The sequence below is a fragment of the Scyliorhinus canicula genome, unplaced genomic scaffold (assembly GCF_902713615.1).
Source record: "Scyliorhinus canicula unplaced genomic scaffold, sScyCan1.1, whole genome shotgun sequence".
Lineage (NCBI taxonomy): Eukaryota > Metazoa > Chordata > Chondrichthyes > Carcharhiniformes > Scyliorhinidae > Scyliorhinus > Scyliorhinus canicula.
Genome location: NW_024055443.1, coordinates 8,424 through 26,140, shown reverse-complemented (window position 1 = coordinate 26,140; position 17,717 = coordinate 8,424). Strand labels below are relative to the sequence as shown.

Genomic DNA, 17,717 nt, shown 5'->3' with positions numbered 1-17,717 from the left:
GCTGGAGAAGTTTTCGGTTTTATTCCTCGGCCCCACCACCAATAGTAAAGTAATTAAAATCAGGGATGACAAAGAAGCCAGATTGAGAAGAATGTCGATATCGCAGAGGATGGTGGGACTGGAGATTGTAGAGACAGGGAGGGACAGGACTGTGGAGGAACTTGAAAACAATGATTCAAATTTTTAAATCAAGGCATTACTTCACTTGGAGCCAATGGAGGACAGTGAATGTGACTTGGATGTGAGAAAGTACAAGGGCAGCAGAGATTAGGATAATCTCACATTTCCATGTGGGAGTGGGGTGAATGGAAGAGGCTGGTTAGGAATGTATTGGAATCAGGTCTAAAGGTAACACAGGCATGGATGAGGGTTTCAGCAGCATCTGAGTCGGGATGGGGGTGGAGACAGGCTAGAGTTTGGAGATTGAAATATCTGGTATTAGTGCTGGTCTGTATATGTGGTCACAAACTCATCTTGGGGTCCAATCTGACCCAGAGATTGTGCAGAGTGTGGTTCAGCCTCAGACAGTTCCCAGGGAGAGGGATGGACTTGGGAGTTAGGAAAGGGAATTTCTAATTGTGACTGAAGGCAATGGCTTTGATCTTCCTAATTTTTAATTGGAAGAAATTTCTGCTCATTCAATACTGGATGTGGGATAAGCAGTTTGATAATTTAGTGATAGTGGAGGAATGGAGAGGGATGGTGGTGAGGTAGAGCTGGGTGTTGTCAGTGTATGAAATGAAAATGAAACTAAAATCGCTTATTGTCACAAATAGGCTTCAAATGAAGTTACTGTGAAAAGTCCCTAGTCGCCACATTCCGGCGCCTGTTCGCGGAGGCTGGTACGGGAATTGAACCGTGCTGCTGGCCTGCCTTGGTCTGCTTTCAAAGCCAGCGATTTAGCCCTAGCATAGATCTGGATAGTTGTGGCCCCATCACTAATCCCAGGGGTAGTCCATTAGTTACAGTGTGCCAATTTGAAAATGACCCATTTATCCCAACTCACTCTTTGCTGATAGTTCTCCAAACCTCGATCTGTGCGAATATATCACCCCCAACACCATGAGCTCTTATCTTCTGCAGTAACCTTGTATGTGGTACCGTACTGAAAGCCTTTGGAAATCCAAACACACAACATTGACTGGTTCCCTTTATCCACCCTGCTTATTATATCCTCAAAGAATTCAAGGCTCCTCTGTCTTTCTGGAGGGGAGGATAGGGAATAGAGGGGAGAGGGAGATCCCTTCAAAAGGAACTAGCTTGTGTTGGAGATATTAAAAAGACCTAACACAATGTGTGCTTAGCACAAAACTGATTTGACTGTTAACTGGAATATTCATTCCTATAACAGGGCTGGACTTTCTTAAACTCCGAAACAAACCCCAAGGACAAATGGATAAACAGCAAAATCCAATCAAAACAGTTATTTGTGAGCTCGCTGGTGTCTCAGCAGGGTGGATGAGTGAGCAAATCCCTTCTGACATATGGAGCAGGTGAATGGCTTCTCCCCAGTGTGAACTCGCTGGTGTGTCTGCAGGGTTGATGACTGAGTGAATCTCTTGCCACACGTGGAGCAGCCAAATGGTCTTTCCCCGCTGTGAATACGCTGGTGTTCCAGCAGGTCGGTTGACCCAGTGAATCCCTTCCCACACACAGAACAGGTGAATGGCCTTTCCCCAGTGTGAACTCGCTGGTGTTTCAGCAGTGCTGAAGAATTAGTGAATTCCTTCCCACAAACAGCGCAGGAGAATGGTCTCCCTCCAGTGTGAATTCGCTGGTGTGTCATCAGGCGTGACGACCGACTGAATCCCTTCCCACACTCGTTGCAGGTAAATGGGCTCTCTCCAGTGTGAATTCGCTGGTGTACAGTGAGGTCAGATAATTGCCTGAATCCAGTCCCACAGTCAGAGCACCTGAAAGACCTCTCGTCACTGTGAATACGTTGATGGCGCATCACTTCCCCAGAACTTTTATAGCAATTCCCGCAGTCTGGGCATTTAAAAGGTCTCTCATCAGAGTGAACACGCTGGTGAGCCAACAGATTGCAAGACAGACTGAATCCCTTTCCACACGTGGAGCAGGTGAACGGTCTCGCCCCAGTGTGACTGCGCCGATGAGTTTCCAGCTCAACTGGATAATTGAATCCCTTCCCACAGTCTCCACATGTCCATGCTTTCTCCCCATTGTGTCTGCACTTGTGGTTCCAGAGGTCAGATAATTGGCTGAAGTCTCGTCCACACATAGAGCACGTGTTCAGTTTCTCCCAACTGTGAATGGTCCTTTCTCCTTCCATATTCAAAATCCAAAGATATTCAGGTTACGATAAATTGGGCGACTCAATCAGATCCTGATGTGATATTTGGTTCGAGTTTCCAAACTGCAAATTGTCCCTTTCTAATACCCTGTAAAATTGATTAAAAATAGAAAATGGTGTAAGAGCAAACCTACAAACAGACAAGGGCAGGTTGTAAAACTGAGCCGAATGAATCTGGTCACTTGTGGGGCTGGCTCGAGGAATAAGTGACCATAAAAACTGCTGGATTGTTGTAAAAACCAAACTGGTTCAGTGATGCTGTTCAGGGTAGGGAACCTGCCAAACTTGAGTTCATCCAAATATCTGCTACCATGTCCTCTGAACTGAGTCCCACTCACTCATCACGCATGGTCTCACTGACCTACTGGCCCCGGCTAAGTAACATCCTGGTTTGTAAATCTTGCTACACCCTATTTCCAGCTGCGCAAATGTTTAAATCTTTAACCTTCTGTAAAACAGAAACACTTACATTTGGGTACTGATGAACTAAGTGACTCTCAGTTTTTGACGTGAATCTTGGGTGAGTTTTCCACCTTAAAATTCTGCTCTTCTAATGTCCTGTAAAAAGTCATCACTGTCAGTGCAGGATTAAAAATTCAGAAGAGAAAAATATTTCTCTTGGTTTGAGTTTACTGTGTGTAAATCCTCCCCTTCTAACCCTCCTGTAAAAGTGGTTTCCAGAATCCATCCCTGTCAGTCCAGGAGGGAAATTCGCAATGTTCTCTCCTCCTCCTGTCAGGACAGGGTGCACTGCGCAGGCGCACTGTCCCCTCCCCAAACAAATGGGTCCAGTCTCCCGGATGTTGCCCCGCGGATTGAACATTAGATTCTTAATCTTATCCTGGCATCTCCACAGGGTGTTTATGGAGCCTCCACATCCATTCAGCCGCCTCAATACCCCCCCCCCCCCCCCCTCCTATAATCAGCCGTTATTTACCGCTTGAGGCATTTCCCATACATTAGCAGATTGATATGAAGATCAACGTGTCAAAGATTGTCTCTCCTGGTCACTGGGATCCCGAAGCCCCGCCCACTCCAGCTACGTGTCCAAATAGTCCCGCATGCGCACTGCTCCTGCTGAAACAAGATGGTTTTTAAATTTGGGCCTATTCTCAGGAAAAAGCCTCCGACCTACAAACGGACCTGCGGGGTTATATTTGGGCTTGGGGCCTATCCCGGGTGTTTATGAAGCCTCCGCTCCCTCCCCACCCTCACCTCCCGGCTCCATTCCTCCCTCCGCCCCGCCCGCTCTCTCCCATTAACAAAAACCCCTCCCGCACTCACCCGCCTCTGGGCAAGGCGACACTGCGCATGTTCCGGAGAGTACAGCACTGCGCCTGCGCACTGACCTCCCGCAGAGTGAATAGGGCACATTCACAAGCACATGGAATGCTGGGTAACCGCAGCGCCATTGAAGCATCGAAATAGAAGAAAAATAATTTTGTGAAGCAATTGAAGCGGATTAATAAATACAACACATAAATGATTGTGAATATCTGCGCTGCTATATTCCATTTCTAAAAGACCTCTATTTTCCTATCGGTACACGATGAGTTTTTAAAACTTTTTCCAACTTTTCCCTGACTCCTTCTCTCAGGGTGCTTAGTCTGTCTGCGTCAATCTCACAGTCACTGGTTCCTCCTTCTCTATTTACTGATGTTGAACTGCAAATCAATGAGGGAAAATGTGAGATTGTTCATTTTGGAAGAATGAATGAGAAGGCAGATTTTTGTTTAAATGGTGAGACTGCAGAAAGCTGCAGCACAAAGGGACTTGGGGTTCTAGTTCACGAAACTCAGAAAGCTAGCATACAGGAGCAGAAGGTAATAGGGAAGGCAAATGTGATGCTGCTGTTTAGTTCAAGGGAGATTTGGTCCCCTCATTTAAGGAAAGATATAATATAATTGGAGGCAGTATAGAACATAGAACAGTACAGCACAGAACAGGCCCTTCGGCCCTCAATGTTGTGCCGAGCCAAGATCACCCTACTCAAACCCACGTATCCACATAACCCAACAACCCCCCCCAACCTTACTTTTTTATTAGGACACTACGGGCAATTTAGCATGGCCAATCCACCTAACCCACACATCTTTGGACTGTGGGAGGAAACCGGAGCACCCGGAGGAAACCCACGCACACAGGGGGAGGACGTGCAGACTCCACACAGACAGTGACCCAGCCGGGAATCGAACCTGGGACCCTGGAGCTGTGAAGCATTTATGCTAACCACCATGCTACCCTGCTGCCCAGTATAGAGGAGATTTACACCAATGATCCCAGGTATGGAGACATTTCCATATGAGTAAAGATTAAACAAGTTGGGTCTGTACTCCTGGGAGTGCAGAAGTATGAGAAATGATATGATTGAAACATACAAGATTTGTAGAGGGTTAGACAGGGTAAATATTGGGTGGATGTTTCCACTCATGGTAGAATGTAGGACCAGAGGACATAGTTGCAGAATAAGAGCATTTGAGGAAGAATTTCTTCTTCCAAAGAATTATTTCCCCTGGGAAGCTTTGGAGGCCGAGTCTCTGAAAATTTTCAGTGCTGATATCAATAGGTTTTTAATAATTTACGGAAATCTGGGTTATAGAGAGAAGGGAGGAAAATGGACTTAGTGTTGGATCAGCCATTTTCTTATGAAATGGAGGAGCAGGCTTGAAACGCTGAATGGCCTACTATTGTTCATGTTGAATATTAATTATTCTATGGAATGATACAGCACAGATGGAAACTATTTGGCCCATTATACCAGTGCTGGCTCTTTGGAAGATTCCTGCAATTAATTCCAGTCATAATAATGATAATCTTTATTATTGTCAAAGTAGGCTTACATTAACATTGCAATGACGTTACTGTGAAAAGCGCCATGTTGTCACATTCCGGCGCCTGTTTGGGTACACTGAGGGAGAATTCAGAATGTCCAATTCACCTAACAAGCACGTCTTTCAGGACTTGTGGGAGGAAACCAGAGCACCTGGAGCAAACCCACAAAGGCACGGGGAGATCGTGCAGACTCCACATAGTGACCCAAGCCAGGAATTAAACCCGAATCCCTGGCGCTGTTGTGCTAATGTGCCGCCCATTGATTAACTATGATTAACACAAACTGATTTGACATGATTTTTATTCAGAATTTAATTTCTTACAACAGGGTTGGAGTTTATAATAATCTTTATTATTGTCACAAGTAGGCTTATAGGAATACTGCAATGAAGTTACTGTGAAAATCTCCTAGTTGCCACATTCCAGCCCCTGTTCGGCTATAGATAGAATTTACAGTGCAGAAGGAGGCCATTTGGCCCATCGAGTCTGCACTGGCTCTTGGAAAGAGCACCCTACCCAAGGTCAACACCTCCATCCTATCCCCAAAACCCAGTAACCCCACCCAACACTAAGGGCCATTTTGGACACTAAAGGCAATTTATCATGGCCAATCCACCTACTATACAGAGGGAGAATTCAGAACGTCCAATTCACCTAACAAGCATGTATTTCGGGACTTGTGGGAGGAACAGACCCCAATGAATATGGTTCAGTCCAGGCTGCGATTCCCAAAACAATCCAATCACCGAAGTTGCTTGTGAACTTGCTGGTGCATCAGTAGGTTGGAATCTGAGTGAATCCCCTCCCATGCTGGTAGCAGGTGAATGGCCTCTCCCCTGTGTGAAGACGCTGCTGTACAGTGAGGTGAGATGATTTTCTGAACCCAGTCCTTTGAGTGGTAAGCTGCTGATTGGGTGACACAGTAGCACAGTGGTTAGCATTGTTACTTCACAGCTCCAAGGTCCCAGGTTTGATTTCTGGCTTGGGTCAGTGTGTGTACGAAGTCTGCACATTGTCGCCGTATCTGTTTGTGTTTCCTCCGGATGCTCCGGTTTCCTCCCATAGTCCAAAGATGTGCAGGTTAAGTGGATTGGCCATGTTGAATTGCCCTTACTGTCCAAAAGGTTTAGGTGGGTTTACTGGATTACGGGGTTAGGGTGGAGACTTAAGTCGGGTGCACCTTCCAAGGGCCGGTGCAGACTCGATGTGCCAAATGGCCTCTTTCTGAACTATAAATTCTATGATACAGTGAGAGCATCTAAATGGTCTCTCTTCAGTGTGAACATGTTAATGGGACATCAGTTCCCCAGAATCTTTATAACACTCTTCACACTCTGGGCATTTAAATGGTCTCTCCCAGTGTGAACTCACTGGTGTCTCAGCAGATTGGAGGAATGAGCAAATCCCTTCCTACATTGGGAGCAGGTGAACAGCCTCTCCCCAGCGTGAACATGTTGGTGTGCGTGCAAGTGGTATGAGTGTGTGAATCCCTTTCCATGCTCAGAGTACGTGAAAAGCGACTCCCCAGCGTGAGTGCACTGATGAACTACTGGCTGGGATGGCTAATCAAATCCCTTTCCATAGTCCCCACATTCCCACAGTTTCTCCCCAGTGTGACTGCATTTATGTTTCGAAAGGCCAGATGATCAACTGAAGCTTCATCCACTCACAGAACACATGTACGGTTTCTCCCCACTGTGAACGGTGCTTTTTCCTTCCAAGTTCAAAATCCGACGATATTCAATTAACGATAAATTCGGTGAGTGTTAGATGCTGATGTGATGTTTAGTTTGTGTTTCCTAAATGCAAATCCTCCCTTTCCAAGACTAACTATAACACCTATAACTGAGCTGGAGGTATTTTTTAATTCAGCAGAAACAGACTCAAATGAACATAGTTCAATCCTGAATATGATTAACAGCATAATCCAATCATAACAGTTACTTGTGAATTTGTTGGTGTTTCAGCAGGTCGGATGACTGACTGAATCCCATCCCACACACTGAGCAGGTGAATTGCCTGTCCCCGGTGTGAATGTATCGATGTGCAAGTAGGTGGGATGATTGTGTGAATCCTTTCCCACACTGGGAGCAGGTGAATGGCCTCTCCCCAGTGTGAACTCGTTGGTGTCTCAGCAGATTGGCTGAGTGAGTGAATCCCTTCCCAGACTGGAAGCATATGAATGGCCTCTCCCCAGTGTGAACTCGCTCGTGTGTCCGCAGGGTATATGAGTGAGCAAATGTCTTCCCACACTGGGAGCAGGTGAACGGCTTCTCCCCAGTGTGAACTCGCTGGTGTAATGCCAGGTTGGATGACCAATTGAATCCCAACCCACACACAGTGCACATGAATGTCCTCTCCTGAGTGTGAATTTGCTGGTGTCTCAGTAGAGTGAATGTGTGACCAAATCCCTTCCCACACTGGGAGCAGGTGAATGGCTTCTCCCCAGTGTGGCTGCGTCGATGAGTTTCCAACTGGCATGGGTAATGGAATCCCTTCTCACAGTCACCACATTTCCAAGGCATCTCCCTGTCGTGACTGCAATTATGTTCCAAAAATCCAGATGATTGGTTGAAATCTTGTCCACACACAGGGCACAGTTTCCCCCCACTGTAATCGGTGCTTTTTCCTTCCATGTTCCAAATCCAATGATGTTCAGGTTACAATAACTTGGCTGTCTCCATCAGATTCTGATATCATGTTCGATGTCAGTTCCCCAATTGCAAAGCCTCCCCTTGTAATACCCTGTGAAATTGATTTAAAACAGAAAAATGGGAGTGAGCGAGAACCCACAAAAACACAAAGGCAGGTTGTGAAATTGATCTGAATCGATCTGGTAATTTGTGGGGCCGGCAAAAGGAAAAAGTGACCATGAAAACTACTGGATTGGCATAGAAACCCAACTGGTTCACCTCTACTGGAGTAGAGAGAGAGAGTGAAAGGGTCTGTGGGAGGAAACCGGCGCACCCGGAGGGAAACCCACAAAGACTGGGGAGAATGTGCAAACTCCACAGTCACCCGAGGAAACCAGAGGTCCCGGAGGAAACCCATGCAGACACGGGGAGAAGGTGCAGACTCCACAACAAACAGTGACCTCGGGGGAATGGAACCTGGGACCCTGGTGCCGTGAAGCCACAGTGCTATATACGGGTGCTACCGTGCTGCCCACACTGAACAACCGGTAACAATTCTCCATTCTGAACAATGGGTTACAAACTCCTCCCAGTGGGGAGCAGAGGGGAGTTGGTGTTGGTTAGCTACAATGTTGGATTTTTTGTTGATTTTTCTTCTGCTTTGGTTTATTTTAATGAAAATGCCTGAATAAGATATATTTTTTTAAATGCTCCTCCGGGTCATTGGACATTTCGCCCCATAAAGATGGCGATCACGCATGCGCCCTGATGCACATGGCATCTATTAAATGTGGCGGCCGATAACACGGGCTGAACGGGAGGATCTGCAGTCCCGCTCGGTACAAACTGGGTGGTCCAGTCAGCTCTTTTCGGAGGTTTGTGGCTCACACAACATATTTACGCTGCGTTTCCGCAGAGTCACGTGATTCCTCGCTCCGTCCGTACTTACCAATTGCGGAGCTGAAGAAGAAGCCACCCACCCTCTGTCGCCATTACGCACACTTCAATCACAGCGGGCCACGCCCCTCATTCACCCCAATTGGTTGGAGGACCAGCCGCTCTCAGTTGGTCCTCCAAGCCCGCCCCTCCTCCTCCTATTGGGCGGGAGCTGCCGTCAATCACCCGGGCATTGTGACGGTTACAGATGCGCAGAGAATTGAGTCTCCAGATAAAACCTGCTGATGACCACAAGCTGAGAATAAAAACCTGCTGGTCCCAAATTTTTCCCCGGGAACAGTCACAGGCTATTGGCTGCCATCTTGATTCAGGGAGGAGCAGAGTTGTGAGGGAACAGGGAGTGGGTGGGGCTTCTGGGTCTCAGTTACTGGGAGAGAAAATTATTGAGTCGTTAACTTCACTCTCAGTCTGCACACTGGTTAGAACTGAACCGAGCCAGAGTAGAGGGTGGAAGAAAACTGGGAGTGGAGGAAAGGAATGGTGGAGATGGGACAATGAGTTTATAATAATCTTTACAGGGCAGCACGGTGATGCAATGGGTTAGCACTGCGGCCTCACGGTGCCGAGGTCCCAGGTTCAATCCCGGTTCTGGGTCACTGTCCGTGTGGAGTTTGCATATTCTCGCCGTGTTTGCGTGGGTTTCGCCCCCACAACCCAAAAGATGTGCTAGCTAGGTGGAGTGGCCACGCTAAATTGCCCAATAATTGGAAAAAAATATGAATTGGGTACTCTAAATTTCTTTTTAAAAAATAATAATCTTTATGACAAGTAGGCTTAAATTAACACTGCAATGAAGTTACTGTGAAAAGGCCCTAGTCGGTACACTCTGGTGCCTGTCCGGGTAAACTGAGGGAGAATTCAGAATGCCAATCCACCTAAAAAGCACATCTTTCAGGACTTGTGGGAGGAAACCCACGCAGACACGGTGCGAACGTGCAGACTCCGCACAGACGGTGACCCAAGCGAGAATCAAACACGGGACCCTGGTGCTGTGAAGCAACACAGCTACCCACTGTGCTACCGTGCCACCTACACGGTTAACAGTTATTCGATTTAATTAGGATCAGAATATTACAGGCCTTTGAATGTGGAAGGAGCAATGTTAAGTCTATTCTGCCCATGGGAAAAGATTTCAAATATTATTGTGACTGGAAACGTGCCAATACACACACACTCAAGTGAGTGTTCCAGTGAACTGACTGTGAAAAGAGCTTCAGCCAGTTACACAGCCTGCAGAAAGATCATACAGAGAGTAAGTCAGTGGGAAATATTTGGCAGATCTTGGGCGGGATTCTCACATTCGGCGTCAGAGTGTCCACGCCGTCGGGAACGTCGTCGCGTTTAACAACAGCATGAATGGGCCGCGGAGAGTACCAATTCTGGCCACTCAGGGGGCCAGCACGGTACTGGAGCAGTTCACGCCGTTCCAGCCTCCCATCCCGGCGTGAACCTTGCGCCGCGCCAACCCGCGCATGCGCGGTGGCCTCCCTCAACGTGCAGGCCCCGATGCAACATGGCGCGGGAGTTCAGGGGCCGGTACGTAACAAAATAGGCCTGGGGAGCGAGAGGCTGACCCGCCGATCGGTGGGCCCCGATAGCGGGCCAGGCCCCCCCCCCCCCCCCCCCCGAGGTCAGAGCCTCCTTCCCCTCCCCCACAGGCCGCCCCCCGACCCTGAGCGCAGAGTTCCTGCCAGCTGCGAGCAGGTGTGGACGGCGCCAGTGGGACTGCCTTTTCAGAGCGGCCGCTCGGCCCATTCGGGCCGGAGAATCGTTAGCCCGGCCGTGTACAGCAGCCCGCAACCGGCACCGCACCAAACACGCCGATGCCAATTCTCCGGGGAGCACAGAATCACGTGCCGGCATCGGGGCGGCGTGGTGCGGTTGCAGGGATTCTCCGGCCCGGGGCTTGGAGAATCCCACCCAAAGTACAATTTGGGGAAAAAGTGAAGTTGTCCCATGTTGGGAATAATAATAATAATTTAAATAGAGAGACTGCAGAATACCACAGTCGAGAAAGTTGTGTGTGTCCTTATACACGAACCACAAGTGTATTTATTCCCTCACACTCCTCCAGATTGATCTCCATTTGCTGCCCAGCTGATCAGTCTACTGATATCTTCCTGTAGTCTCCAACTTTATTCCTCACTGTCAATCACACACTGCAAATGTCTCAACCATGTCCCTATGTTAAAGTGTGAATCATTCATGCATACCACACAAAGCGTGGAATCTTGTCCAGAACAATCCAGAACTCTGCTGGAAACAGTCTCCAGTCACAAAAATACCTCTGGACAAATCCCCTTTGCTTCCTGCTGCTCCAGCTGATGACATTTCCAGCGCAATGGAAGTGCCCTGGTTTTCCCACATGGAACTGGATGTGTATTCCACTGGGCTGGGATGTCATGCCGTGTCTTTATTTATTTAATTATTAACATTATTAACCTCTCATTATCCAAATTTCCATTCACCACTTTTCTCTCCGCCTGACCCAGTCCATGGCTTTCTGCTTCATTGTCTAAAACACATCAGCAACTTTTGTATAATCCTGGTGCATTAATTTCAGTCTAAATCATTGATATATACCGGAAAGCTGTGGAGCCCAACTGGAAATAGACGTCCAGGCATCATTCAGTCCTGGATATGACTAACATCACCAACAACAGCTGAATCCAAACCCTGCTGTTGTCTGGGAACTTGCTGATGTCTGTGCAGGATGTTTGACTGAGTGAATCACCTCCCACACGGGGAGCAGTTGAACAGCCTCTCCCAGTGACTCCCCAGTAATGTTTCCATGTGTGGGCAGCATGGTAGCTCAGTGGTTAGCACTGTTGCTTCAGTTCAATTCCTGGCTTTGGTCACTGTCTGCATTGAGTCTGCACGTTCTCCCCGTGCCTGCGTGGGTTTCCATCGGGTGCTCTGGTTTCTTCCCACAAGTCCAAAGAGGTGCCGGTCAGGTGGATTTTCCAGGCTAAATTCCCCTTAGTGTCCAAAAAGGTTAGGTGGGGTTACGGAGTTATGGTGGAGGTGTGGGCTTAAGTAGGGTGCACTTTCCAAGGGCCGGTGCAGACTCAATGGGCCGAATGCCCTCCTTCTGCACTGTAAATTCTATTATTCTGTTTCAGTGTGAAGTCGCTGGTGTTTCAGCAGATTCGGTTTACTTTTAAATCTCTTTTCACAGTCGCAACATTTAAAAGGTTTCTGATCAGTGTGAACAAGTTGGTGTGTAGTCAGGTGGGATGACTGAGTGAATTTCTTGTCACACATGGGGCAAGAGTACGGCCTCTGCCCAGTGTGAACTCGCTGGTGTTGCAGAAGGTTGGATGAATCATTGAATTCCTGCCGACATATAGGGCAGCTGAACGGTCTCTCCCCAGTGTGAACTCGATGGTGTCTCAGAAGGTGGGCTGACCGAGTGAATCCCTTCCCACATTTGGAGCAGGTGAATGGCCTCTCCCCAGTGTGAACGCGTTGGTGTTTCAGAAGATCCCTTTTGTTTTTAAATGTTTTCTCACAGTCAGAACAATTAAAAGGTCTCTGATCAGTGTGAACAGATTGATGAGTCAGAAGCTGGGATGAACAAGTGAATCCCTTCCCACACACAGAGCAGGTGAACGGCCTCTCCCCAGTGTGAGTGCGTTGATGTATCATTAAACACCGTTTACTTTTAAAACTCTTCTCACAGTCAGAACATTTAAAAGATCTCTTATCAGTGTGAACATGTTGGTGTGTCCGGAGGTTCGATGACTGAGTGAATCCCTTTCCACACACGGAACAGGTGAACGGCCTTTCCCCAGTATGACTGCGTTGGTGGAACAGTAAATCCTTCCTGCTTTTAAAGCTCTTCTTACAGTCAGCACATTTAAACGGTCTCTGGTCAGTATGAACATGCTGGTGTGTGATGAGGTTGGATAACGTAGTAGAGCCCTTCCCACACACGGAGCAGGTGAATGGCCTTTCCCCAGTGTGAATACGTCGATGAGTTTCCAATTCAGACGGGGAATTGAATCCTTTCCTACAGTCCCCGCACTTCCATGGTTTCTTCATAGTTATTGACAGGTTATCAGATGTAGGTGGGATGCAGATTTGAGGTCACTATCAGATCAGCCGTGATGTTATTAAATGGTGGAACAGGCTCACGGGGCTGAATGTTCAATTGCTGCTTCTTGATTCCTGTGGTGCGAATGTCCTTATGTCTCTCCAGCTTGGATCATCAGTTGAAGCCTGAGTACAGTGTCCCCCTGATGTAAATATTGCAATTTCATTTTATGCTGTGTGATTGGTTGAAACTCAGTTCCAGCCAACTGTGGAAAATTACTTAGATGTCTGTGTCTTGGTGCTTATCTTATCAAAGCGATTTATAACATTTTTCCCCAAAGACAAAACAAACATTTCTCCTTCCACGTTGAAAGGCCGGTCCTGATGAATCAAGAGACTCTGTCAGATCTCGACATGATGTTTGCATCTGCAAATATTCTGTAAAAGGAAATTACATTGAATTACTCTGAATATATTACATAAACAGGCCATTCTGTCACAGATTCTGCTGCTGTCAATACTTGGCACAAATCTCGTACTGTCCCACCTATCTCATCTTTCCATGGTAATGAGTTGCACATTCTAAACCTGTAAGTAAATACATTTGTCTGTATTGCCCCCTTTGATTTATTCGTAACTATCTTGTATTTATGACTAGTTATTTATTGATGGTCACTCTCTCACATCATCCCTCTCCAAACTACTGATAATTTTAAAGATTTGTATCAGGTCACTGCTTAATCCCTTGTTTTCAATAGAAAAAGGCCCCACTCCATTTAATATTTCCTGATCGCTGTAATCTCTCATTACAAAAGTCAATGCAGGATAGAAATCGCAAAGAGACAAACCTTTCTGTTGGGTTCAGTTTGTTGTGTGCAAATTCTCCAATTCTAATCCCCTGTAAAAGGAGTTTACAAAAGCCATCACTGTCAGTCCAGGATAGAAATTCTGAACAGGCAATTCTAGTTTCTCTGGAACATTTTTTTCCTCTCTTGTTCCTCCAAAGCTGTAAATGCCCGTCCCACACACTCTCCCTCCTCCCTGGGCTGAAATCCAAACCCATCTCACCATCTGCACCATTTCTTTCCTCCACTCCCAGTTTTCTCCCTCCCTCTCCTCTGCCTGGGTTCAGTTCTCCAGCTCCTGTCTGCAGACTGACAATAAAATCAATGGGTCTTATTGGGGGTTTGGGTTTGGGGCTGTTTAGCACAGTGGGCTAAATCACTGACTTTGAAAGCAAACCAAGGCCAGCAGCACGGTTTGATTCCCGTAACAGCCTCCCCAGACAGGCGCCGGAATGCTTTTCACAGTAACTTAATTGAAGCCTACTCGTGACAATAAGCGATTTTCATTTCATTTTTCATTTCATTTCCAGCGGATGTTTGTGAATCCCCCCCCGCCCACCTGCCAGGATTTCCTTCCTTCCCAGAGATCAGAGTAATCGAATCATAGAATTCACAGTGCAGAAGGAGGTCATTCGGCCCATCGACTCTTCACCGGCTCTTGGTAAGAGCACCCTATCCAAGCCCACACTTCCTCCCTATTCCCATAACCTGGTAACCCCACCCAACACTAAGGGCAATTTTGGACAAGGAAACCCACGCAGACACACGGAGAACATGCAGACTCCGCACAGTGAGCCAAGCCAGGAATCTAACCTGGGACCCTTGAGTTGTGAAGCAATTGTGCTAACCACTATGCCACCACGCTGTCCTCATTGATTTGAATAAAAAATGTAAGCTCTTATTTATTATCCCCCCTCCCCCATCCTGTGATGTGAACCACCCTCCAGTGTGTGAAGCAGGATGGTGCCCGTTAACCTGGGCCTGTTCCCGGGAGGGAGGGAGAAGCTCCGCAGCTGCAAACCAGGGAGCTGACAATGATGGTGAAGGGTTTGCTCCAGCTCACAATGCCCGGGGACTGATTAACGGCGAGTTCGGACCAATAGCTTGATGACCGAACAAGAGCGGCTGGTCCTCCAACCAATCAGAGTGAATGGGAGGCGGGGCAAACCCGGGGCTTTCCCTCCCTCCGCATGCGCCCGGCCACCCGGGCCTGTCTCGGGGATAAGCCTGAGCAGCTTTCGCTGGTTTAACTGCTGTATCCTAGCTTCATATTCGGGGGTTGGGCTACACGGAGTGTTTATGAAGCCTCCCGACCCATCCGCCGGCTCCATCCCTCCCTTATGACTCACCCGAGCGCGACCTGACCGGTTCAAGATTTCCACCCGACCGCTTGAATACTGAACTATAATCGGTACTGCGCATGATCGATCTCATGTGAGAGACCGGGCTCAGCCCCGCCCCTCATTCACTCCGATTGGTTGGAAGACCTGCTGCAATCACGAGGTCGTCCCCACCCACCCCTCTCTTCCTATTGGTCCCGAGCTGCCGTCAATCACTCCCTGGGCATTGTGATAAGGAGCATGCGCAGTGCCGATACTGGACTCGGCCGGGAGGTTTCACTGAAACCCGGTGGAGGCTGCAAATCCCAATAAGAACTTCCCGGGCCCGGGTTCGCATGGAGCGGGTGGGCAGCTGCTGCCTGCTCCCGGTGACAGGCCTGAGTTAACGGCCGCCGTCTTTATAGAGGCTGCAAACCCGCAGGGGGCAAAACATCAGAGATAGAGTTTGTTGTGAAACCAACAGGATATTGTAAAACAGGAGGTCAGGGTGACAGTCAACAACAACTACTTCTATTTATATAACGCCTTTAACATTATAAACCACCCCAGTCAGCTTCACAGGAACATCATAAAACAAAGTGAGACTCCCAGACACAAAAGGCGATCTTAGGGCAGGTGACCAAAAACTTGGTCAAAGAGGTGAGTTTTAAAGAGTCTGAAAGGTGGTAAGTGAGGTGGAGACGGGGAGGTTTAGGGAAGGAATTCAGAGCTTGGGGCCAAAGGGAACTTAAAACCATGGCGGAGTAATTAGAATCGGCGGTGTGCAAGAGTCCAGGATCAGGGGCGAGATTCTCCCCTACCCAGCATGATGGGGGGTCCCGGCGTAGGGGAGTGGCGCCAACCACTCTGGGGTCGGGCCCCCCCAAAGGTGGGGAGTTCTCCCCACCTTTGGGGGATAGCCCCATGCCGGAGCGGTTGGCACCAGAAGACTGGCGCAAAAAACCGGCGCCCTCGCCGCAGGGGCCTCGCGGATCGGAGTGGTGTGATTCCCGCCGCTACCACTTTACGGGTGGTGGAGAATCTCTGGCACGGCGGGGGCCGGATTTTCGGCGGCCCCAGGCGATTCTCCAACCCTGCTGGGGGTCAGAGAATTTCGCCCCAGAGCTGTGCAGATATCTCAGGGGGTTGTGGAGCTGGAGGAGATGACAGACACAGGGAGAGACGAGTCCATGGAGGGATTGGAAAACAAGAGTGAGAAATGACTGGGAGCGAATGCAAGTCTCGGAGCACAGGTGTCAGAGGGGAAAGGAACTTTTTGTGAATTAAGACATGGGTATGAGACTTTTGGATGGCTTTAAGTTTACAGAGGTAGAATGTGGGAGAGCAGCCAGGTGTGTAATGGAATTGTTGAATCGGGAGGTGACGATGGTAAATTGACTTAGTATCTAAAAGGTTAGGGCGTTAGGGGGATAGGTGGAGGTGTCGGCTCAGTTAGGGTGCTCTTTCCAAGAGTCAGTGCTGATTGGAGGGGCCGAATGGCCTCCTTCTGCACTGTAAATTCTATGAGGTCAGAAGCTCATATTGGATAAAGTATGAAATCAAGTTTACAAAGAGACTGGCTAAGTCTCAGACTGTTGCCAGGGAGAGGGATAGAGTCGGTACGTCAGGAATGGAGATTGGAGCAGGGACCGAACAGTGGATTCAGTCTTCTCCATATTTGATTGAAGTTATTTAGTCAGCAGGAAGAGAACCAGAATGGGCCCTGAGTCTGATATCCGGTATAACTTAGTTCGAGAGGGAGAGGACGAACAAAGGAACCCCTGGAAGATTTGGGGAAACAACCTTCGTGATTGCTCATCAAATCTCCACATGGTCAGTTCTGGACACAAGGTTCACCTCTGTTATTCTGTTTGCTCAGTCAGGGTCATTCAGATTAATGTCTGTCACAAGTCATGAATTAAGTGACTTATAAAGCATATTCTTACCTCTAATTATATAACTTTGGTAAAAGGAAACAGAAATGATGATCTAATACTTTATTTGGATTTCAGCCCAGGGAGGAAGGAGAGTGTGTGGGACGGGGATTTACAGCTTTGGGGACAGAAGAGAGACAACATGTTCCACCAAAACTGGAATTGTCTGTTCTGAATTTGTATCCTGTACTGATAGTGTGACCTTTGTAAACTCCTTTTACAGGGCATTAGGAGAGCATTTTCAGACAGGAAACACAAACCAAATATCACATTATGATCCAACAGTGTCACTTGGTTTGTGTGGACCTGAATATCCTCAGACTATAAATTGGAATGAAAAATATTTGTTCTGTTTGTGGGAAAATATTTCAAAGATCAGTGTGACTGGAAAAGTACCGAGATACACACACACCCGAGTGAGTGTGTTCCAGTGAACTGACTGTGGAAAGAGCTTTAACCAGTTACAGCCTGAAAAAACACACTATTCACTAAGGGGAGAAACTATACACGTGTTCTGTGTGAGGACCAAGCTGTTTAAAAAAGGAAGTAGGCAGAGAGCAGGAAATGATAGGCCAGTGAGCTTAACTTCGGTAGTAGGGAAGATGCTGGAATCTATCATCAAGGAAGAAATAGCGAGGCATCTGGATAGAAATTGTCCCATTGGGCAGACACAGCATGGGTTCATAGAGGGCAGGTCGTGCCTAACTAATTTAGTGGAATTTTTTGAGGACATTACCAGTGCAGTAGATAACCGGGAGCCAATGGATGTGGTATATCTGGATTTCCAGAAGGCCTTTGACAAGGTGCCACACAAAAGGTTGCTGCAGAAGATAAAGATGCATGGCATT

General features: G+C 47.8%; 1 protein-coding gene across 2 annotated transcripts; it reads right to left on the bottom strand.

The window, feature by feature from the left end:
• Nucleotides 1-6,991: 6,991 nt before the first annotated feature.
• On the bottom strand, nucleotides 6,992-15,049 carry LOC119959439 (gastrula zinc finger protein XlCGF7.1-like). 2 transcript variants are annotated; one of them, XM_038787712.1, is made up of 2 exons: nucleotides 14,966-15,049; nucleotides 6,992-7,891 (listed from the first exon to the last, which is right to left on the bottom strand). In XM_038787712.1, the coding sequence occupies exon 2, from the start codon at nucleotides 7,780-7,782 to the stop codon at nucleotides 7,087-7,089; it is 696 nt and encodes a 231-aa protein (XP_038643640.1). In that variant the 5' UTR covers nucleotides 7,783-7,891; nucleotides 14,966-15,049; the 3' UTR covers nucleotides 6,992-7,086. The 2 variants fall into 2 exon arrangements, 1 of the variants encoding a protein (XP_038643640.1); XR_005459206.1 differs by lacking the exon at nucleotides 14,966-15,049 and adding an exon at nucleotides 10,950-11,827 and having other exon boundaries at nucleotides 7,311-7,891.
• Nucleotides 15,050-17,717: the final 2,668 nt, after the last annotated feature.

Excerpts from the sequence above, each read along its gene's own strand:
- LOC119959439 (XM_038787712.1), bottom strand. The coding sequence starts at position 7,782 with ATGGAAGGAAAAAGCACCGATTACAGTGGGGGGAAACTGTGCCCTGTG.